The sequence below is a fragment of the Juglans regia genome, chromosome 16 (assembly GCF_001411555.2).
Source record: "Juglans regia cultivar Chandler chromosome 16, Walnut 2.0, whole genome shotgun sequence".
NCBI classification, from domain to species: domain Eukaryota; kingdom Viridiplantae; phylum Streptophyta; class Magnoliopsida; order Fagales; family Juglandaceae; genus Juglans; species Juglans regia.
In genome coordinates, this window is record NC_049916.1 from 21108549 (window position 1) to 21116734 (window position 8186).

At 34.5% G+C, this 8186-nt stretch overlaps 1 protein-coding gene across 2 annotated transcripts; it reads right to left on the reverse strand.

The window, feature by feature from the left end:
• Positions 1 to 2140: 2140 nt before the first annotated feature.
• On the reverse strand, positions 2141 to 6220 carry LOC109019885 (ACT domain-containing protein ACR4-like). 2 transcript variants are annotated; one of them, XM_019002262.2, is made up of 8 exons: positions 5733 to 6220; positions 4794 to 4878; positions 4646 to 4691; positions 4448 to 4562; positions 4275 to 4342; positions 3610 to 4197; positions 3388 to 3492; positions 2141 to 2802 (listed from the first exon to the last, which is right to left on the reverse strand). In XM_019002262.2, the coding sequence occupies exons 1-8, from the start codon at positions 5734 to 5736 to the stop codon at positions 2461 to 2463; spliced, it is 1353 nt and encodes a 450-aa protein (XP_018857807.1). In that variant the 5' UTR covers positions 5737 to 6220; the 3' UTR covers positions 2141 to 2460. The 2 variants fall into 2 exon arrangements, with proteins under 2 accessions (XP_018857807.1, XP_018857808.1); XM_019002263.2 differs by lacking the exon at positions 5733 to 6220 and adding an exon at positions 5114 to 5679.
• Positions 6221 to 8186: the final 1966 nt, after the last annotated feature.

Genomic DNA, 8186 nt, shown 5'->3' on the forward strand with positions numbered 1-8186 from the left:
CCCACTTGCACTTCCATGTGAAAGAAGAATCAATGCACGCATTAAGTAAAAGCAAGAACTTTCCAGCGACAGCAACCTCCTTAGTCCAAAAGCATGATATTTAGATAATTTTTAAAATATCACACTATTATTTATTATTTTATTATTTTTTTTATAAATTTTTTACTATAATTTATTATTATTTAATATTCTAACATTATTTTTTTATTATTATTTATAAAATAATTAAAAATATCTCACTATCCAAACATAACTTACGAAGCATTAATAGGTAATTCTGAATTGATTTAGAAGACAACTTTTATTTTTCAGTGAAACCAAGTAGTGCCACCAGTAAGGATCCACCCCAGTTGGAAAAAGCTTTCAAGTTTCGAGGGATTCTGATAGATTCAGATGAGCAGACGCACACAACACATAACATTAATGTATGCATATAGCAGCATTCCCGAGGAGTGTGCACATGCTCATATCTATCTTTAAAGCCCAAGAGAAGCCTATCAAAAACAAAAAGAAAACAAAAAAAAGTGGTCATAACTCTTTTAAGGGAAGCTTTCTGCACTAACTTTAGTCAGATTTGCTTTTTCATCTTTCTTTTTCCTAATCAGTAACATGTTGAATTCTTTAATCCACTTTTATCTTTAGAATCTAATTGTTAAGCACAATTAGACCCTTTGATATGATGCATCTTAGATGGCAGAAGGGGAGTAATCCAATTATGTTTAGTGCCAATGAAAATGCTTGGGATTTGAAATACTGGCTCTAAAGATAACATTCAAAAAGACATTTGAATCTTAAACTACTTCTCAGCTTGATAATGAGATAATGATGGAAACAAAACCACATTATCCACCGTACACAAAGTTTCGTATATTGAGAAATACTTTTGTCACAAAACAATGAGTAATATTAGAAAAAAGTTATTATAGTAATGCATACTTTACGCTCACTACGTGACTACTTCTAATTGATTGTTTCTAACACTCACTTAAGAAAATATGTAATCTACAAGATGCCACATCATATGTACAAAATAGATATTTTTAATAATATCTTCTATCTATATTTATTCTTTATATATTTAGTTGTCCATCTCGATTTCCTCTCTGGAAGCCACGTGAAGGCACCCCACATAGCACAGCAACCAATGACGATAGCGCCAATCATGCAGGGGAAGGTGGTGCGGAATTACGTGGTGTTTGGGGGCAATAAGTTCAGAAAAGAAAACCGAATCTTCCCACACACACTCCTTTTCCTCTTTTCATATTTGGTTGGTTCTTTTTGCTTTTGTGCTTTCCAACCGCGCGCGTCATCCTCTCACCGCTCGGTCAAAAGGAACGTTCAAATTGCTTTAGATTGCACTAGAATGACTACTGTGGCTGGGAAAACATCAAAGGATATTAAAGAATTTATCATCCTTGAATTATATTGGTTGATGTCACTTTCCAAACTCCTTTATATATGAGTGATTGACTACAAAATCAATACGCCCAAAAAATATTACATCAGCTTTCGTAGTAATATTTTTAGAATAATGATTTTGGAACTTTTATCGAAGGTTTCGTGAATCAGTAGGATGCTATGTGGAGCAAAAGAAAGGAAAGGGCCGAAAAGTACAATTCTTCGGCAAGAGAAAAGCATATGAAATGGACGAGTCCAAGTGGGAAACAAAGGTTTGAGAATTCAGAAGTTGGCACCGTGTTCAACAACAGACCAAGTACTAGAAAGTGCCTGTCTTTATCAGAGAGTGATATATTGAAGATCCCGCATCCAGATTTTAGGTAGAATTTTGAATATCAAACCCATGAGTCATGACTACGGAAAGGTCAGCCGCCACTGAAACAACCCGTCCAAGGGGGAACAGAATGGTCAAGGTTGGTAGCTTAATACACAAAATTCATATTCCTCTTGGGAAGAATTTGTTTAGTGGTGGATACAACCTTGAACCTTCTGATTGGTGGACAACAATCCAAAATTAGAGTCAAAACCCGTTTGGATACAGTTCACATCATCTAATTTCAACTAATAATCTCACTACTATTCACAAACTATCTCAACTCAACTCATCTCATCTCATCTCATCTTATCTCACTATCCAAAGAGAAATAAAGCAGAGAAATAAAGTAAGAAAAGAAGATCTTAATAAGCAAAGCAGAGAAAAATTATGTACATGTTAGATCTGAGAGTTCCATGGCATTATACAATTTAGTTGGACTTTCCTTTCTTTGATTTCAAGAATCCAATGTCACTTTGGATTCGTAGCAACAAATACAAAGGTTAAAGCAGGACACATGGGTGGAATTTACAAGGAATTTGACTCTCACTATGGCTTTCCTGGACTCTTTTCAGAATATATATACATGTTTCTAATTTAAGTCACACCTCCTTTAAAATGGTTTTAGATTTGTAGTGGAGTATGCAGCCGAGGGTTTTTAATGTACACGGGGGAGGGGAGTGAGTTTCTCATGAATAGGACCTAACCAAACCAAAGTTAACAAAGGATCTAGACTTGAAGAGACCACCAAAGAGGAACTTAGTTGCAGACCCCTGAGGAACAGGTTTTAAGTCTTCAGGGTTGCCTTTCACTTTAAGTATAGCCTGGCCGATTTCTTGCCGGATGGAATCTATAGTCTTAGAATCAATAGGATACCCAGATGCATCACGAACATAAAACGTATTAACAGCTTGACCCGCTTTAGTTGTAACTTCGGCTCTGGTGACAGTGAGGCTATTTTCACGAAAGATGCGAGTGACATCAGATAGCAGCCCAACCCTGTCGGTAGTGCAGAGTTCTAGCTTCAAGCCCTGAATGAGGAAGAAACATAGTTAAGCGTATAAATGATGAAGAGATCCTATAAAAGGAACAAAGCAACAACAGAATTCAAGGCAATGAAAGACAAGCATGTACATACACAATAAAGATAAAATTTATTGGCAGAGAGTGCTTTTAATTTGAAAATCAATCATTCATAAGGTTACAACTTCCTGTTAGTTATAGGCCCCATAAATATCAAAACACCCAAACTTGTAAATAACTAGCACATAGTAATCTAAGTACAAACAGTGGCATTTTGCAGACCAACACTATGACCTCATATAACTTCTCCAAGATATTAGAGACAGACTGCCTTCGTCTAATTTCATATAGACGCCACAAAAGCTAAGTAAAAATCAGGGGCTCGGGGTTTCTGGAGAAAAACCCAAGATTAAAAACATGAATATGTTCTACAGCAGAATGACCCTAAGTTGTAATTATCCATGCGTCAACTGCATAATTATTGGCAAACCATTGGCAATTTCCTCAACAAAAATCAAGATGAAAATTTTTATTTATTAAGCAAAAATCAAGATGAAAGTTACAGCTTCCCAGTCATATTGTAGATAACTCACCTCAGACACTCTCCTCTCAATAGCTGCTTCAAGACATTGTATCACTCTTTCTCTCTCCGCATCTGATTTCACAGGGCAACCATCTACATGCCTAATATAGTATTCCTGCAAATACATTCACAAAACAAATAAGTCAGAATGCTACAACCAAAGCAAAAGCAATAAAAGTACCCCACCAACAACGTGGCAAGGGCACATAAGCAGACGAGAGAAATGGCATGCCTGATAAGCTTCTGGACCCTCAGCGTCAATATTTGCATGAAAAACCACATATTGCATGTCTGTCAATGTGCAAACTGTATCAAAGAGAAGCTTGGGCCGATCTTTACTCCGGATTGTAACCACAGAGTAGTCTTTATCATACCAATTGACAACATTCACCTTAGGTCTTTGCTTCTCATCTGAGGCATCATCAGCTCGTTCATAATCCCTATCAGCAAACATCATCTGGTGAAGCCTTCTCTCGGTGTGTGTAATCCCATGAGAGACCACAGTCTTAGCTGCACTGGATTTGTTGCTGCCCTTAAGTAAATTACAGAGAAGTTCCTTAATCCTAGATAGCCTCTCTGGATTAGTAACTGCACACCCTGTTTCCTCATCAGTCACATGCATGACAGCTGCAGCCCGGGCGTTGTGTGTCCAGACCTCTGCGCTCACTACATTGCATTTAAGATGCGTGAGGACAGCACACACTTCAGAAAGAAGTCCTGGTCGGTCACTTCCAGTTAGCTCAATTGCAGTGTGGTCCAATGATGGTATAACCCCAACAGATCTCATACAGGATGAGAAGCATGCGTCTGGTCCAAGAGACTGAAGATGAACATAAGAAATCAGATGGATATGTACAGAAAATCAGAGAAACATAGATAAATACCAGCAGGACTCACCTTTTGAATATAGTCCAAAATTCCTTCATCTGTAACCTTATTTCCATTTTGATCGGTGACATTAAAAACTGATGGAAGGAGAAAAAAAAAAGTTCACACAATCAGATTTGAATTCCAAAGACGTACAAGACATACCATAGAACAAGTTCCAAAAATCCTTAAAAAAACCTTACCATCCATAAACCATCCACCATCAGAAGATATGTAAGCTTTAGTTATGATAAGGTTAAGGTCGGTAAGGACTTGTACTACTTCAAGAAGTATTCCGTGCTTGTTTGCACTGTCAGCCTGCATCATCCAATGGAATAAGTCCCAAAAGAGAAAAAAAGAATCCAATAAAGTCCAACAAAAAAATATGGAAATCAGCATACCCGTATCACTGTTGCATTCTTGCAGGCCTCATTATCAATCACAACCCTGAAAAAAAAAAGTGGGCACGAAGGTGTAAATCTCAGCCTGGTCTGGGTCAAATATAAAGGCCACTTTCAGAGACATTAAAGAAGATAGAAATTTAGATACCTGGGTGGATTCAATCTCCGAAAAAGTTTCTCATATTCATCATCCATGTCATGTGAAAAGCGCGCGTTGGCCTCCGAAATGTAAGCTGTGGAAACAAGAATTAACAAGTCAGAGAAGAAAGGACATGAATAGAGAACCACATGCAATCAAAACAAGACACTGTTATTCATTAAGTTTTCCGAAAGAAAAATCCATCAACCGATCCTTTCAAGGAGTACTTAAGAACCTCATTTAAGAAAAGGGGAGACAGGAGAGAAAGTGGTTTGGATTTTAAGACCAAACTGACCAATCGCGAAGAGTTAAACAAATGATAGAATTACCCAGAATACAGAGAAAGCCAACTAAGCCAAGGCACCGCCACCTAAATTTTGTCCGGGCGTCTGTTAGTAAGCTCAGAGACTAATGTGTGGGGAAAAAAATCTGTAACCCACCAAGCCAATGAATCACAAAAGCTTAATCAACACGAGAGAGAGAGAGAGAGATTCCACCCGCCTGGAGCTCAATTAAGATTGAAGAGAACACATAACTAAGAAAATCCAGACCCGCCCGGGGAAAAGAAGCAAAACACAAATTATGAGAGAGAGAGAGAGAGAGAGAAGAAAAAAGAAGAATAAAGCAGAGAAGCAGAACAAATCTCCCAAAACAACAGATTAACTTCAGTGAACACCCAAGTTTTAACGAATATTTTCTGAAACTAAAACGTAAAGACAAACATAACTCATTGATCTCCACGAAACCTCCCGAAACGATAAAACAAAACCCACACAAAACGCACTCATATGCCTGTGTTTCCTACTTGGGAACAAGTACAAATCCAAAAGCAAATCAGAATTAACAACCACAGAGAAACACAAGATGATGAGAATACCCAGAATAGTAGACACAAATACAAGAAGAGGACACGAGAAACAGAGGAAGCAAGGGGGTGGGAGCACCTACCCATTACAAATCGTGAGTATTGGTGATCCGCTACACCGTACTTTTCTTGGTTCTGTGAGCAAGGAGGCTTGTGTGTCTGCGTACAACGAAGCACAGTACGTACATATATATAATATACACACTCGGAGATCTTAACCTATCTCTGCACCCTCTTATCTCTTGTCAAAGAAACGAACTATCTTTATGCAAGCCTCTACCTTCAAAGAAAAATAAAATCCTCTCAAAAGATCACCCCTCCCCGACACGATGCTCCAAAACCCTCAAGACCAAAAAAGTAAGGCATAACACACGCCCCTAAATACACCCCTTCACAGTCCTTTCCTCCCTGACTCTCTCTCTCTCTCTCTCTCTCTCTAGCATGCTCCGTTTCCAATTTCAGGTTCTTTCGCAGTACTTCACTAAGAAAGTTCCCAAAACAAAAAAAAAAAACAGAGCATCGAATGTGAAACACCCCTAGTGCATTTTAGAAGCAAGACGAGATTTGCACTATATTGCGCTGGAAGATTGATTTTCCCTTATAAATATTTAGAAAAAAGGAAAAAAAAAACACGTGCTAACAAATAGTGTGAATGAATAATAGCTCCAAGGTTCGTGGACCCATGCTTATATTACTTGTTTCCTTCTATTAAAAGCAAAAATCGGTATAATGTGAAGTGTTGCTGTCAATCGCTATATCATATATGTAAAAAGAAATAAAAAGTGAAATACTTTAGTTATAAAATAGGAAAAGTAGTGTTGCAAGAGAGATCGCGCACACTAATATTGATATGGAAGATATTTGTTTAATAAAATGGTACGAATTAAAGATAAAAATAATTTTTATAAGATGAAAAATCTTCTTCTTTTTTTTAATTTTTTTTTTTAGTTTCTTTTTAATAAAAAACCTATATAAGCATTGGTATACGGTTTGGTGTGCAAAATCGTTTGTACCTAACAAGGCTCTAAAAAATATTTATAAAAATAAATTTATAAATGATATAATTTTACGTAATATGTCAGATTATAAAATTATTTTTATTATAAAATATATATAATGTACTATGTTAAGTCATATCAATTTTTATTAAAATATATAATTTTACATAATATGTCAGATTATAAAATTATTTTTATTATAAAATATATATAATGTACTATGTTAAGTCATATCAATTTATAAATTTATTTTTATACAATCTCTTTGTGGCTGTAGTATTACGAAAACAAACATATATTGTGACTTTTTTTTAGTTACATATATCAATTTATAAATTTGTTTTTATAAAATATTTATATAAATTAAGCATTTATATTTTAATTATATTAAATTCGTAAATATTAAATCCTAAAAATTCGTTATTTCAGGAGTAAAAAGTCGTAAATCTAGTAAAAAAAAAAATATTACAATATATAATATGACGTTACAATGACATTATGGACAAATTCAAAAAAGGAAAAGAAAAGTAAGTTTTTTTGCACACATTTGTTCCATATGAGGAGGGCCTGCTTTTATTTCCGAATCCACACGTGATGTATGCAGGATTTGGAGCACTTGATATACGACCATCACTATCTGAGTGGGAACACATGATTCTCCGTAATATTCCTTCAAAATTATAGTTTTATAAGGAAATTCTTCCCTCATGTTTGGACTATAGTTTTTACCCAAACCTCTTCTCAACTTTGAGAGTTTTGTGGACAAGAGAGATAAACAAGTTAAATGAATTTTTAGGTAAGAAATTAAAAAAATCTTCACCCAATTTGAAAAGATATTTTTTAAAAATAAATTTATAAATTGACGTGAATTCATATCATTATATATATTTTACAATAAAAAATTATTTTACAACCTGACGTATCATATTAAATCATATTAGTTTATAAGTTACATTTGTATAATTTTTTTATAGTTAAAATATTTTTCTTATAAATAAAATTATCATTTATTCCGAAGTTTCCAAGTCACTTGTTTTGAAAATCTTAGAAAATATTTTTTCTGGTTTGTGTACATAATCGGTTGACCATTTCGTGCATGATTAATTTCTTCTTATAAAATTAAAAAAAAAAAATTAAAAAAAATAGAAATGAATGATGTCATGGTCATGTCGTGATGGCTTTCTTGTAATCAAGCCCAAAAAACCAAAACTTTGGGTTTTGCCTTTTGACTTTTGTCTGTCTACTATCTAGGGGTCAATTTGCAGTTTCACATTATAATTATATGGAAAATTCCATAAGGTTCAGTAGAATTTGAATTGGTAATTACAATGACATGTACTTGCCAAATAAGTCATAATACAATTTATAGCAATTTTTTTTTTAATTTCATAGTTTATTTAATTTTTTACAAATAGATGTGTTACAGTCACAAAAATATTTTATAAAAATAAATTCATAAATTAACATAATTTTATATGATACGTTAGATCTACTTTATAATCTAATATACCATATTAAATCATGTTAATTTAGAGATTT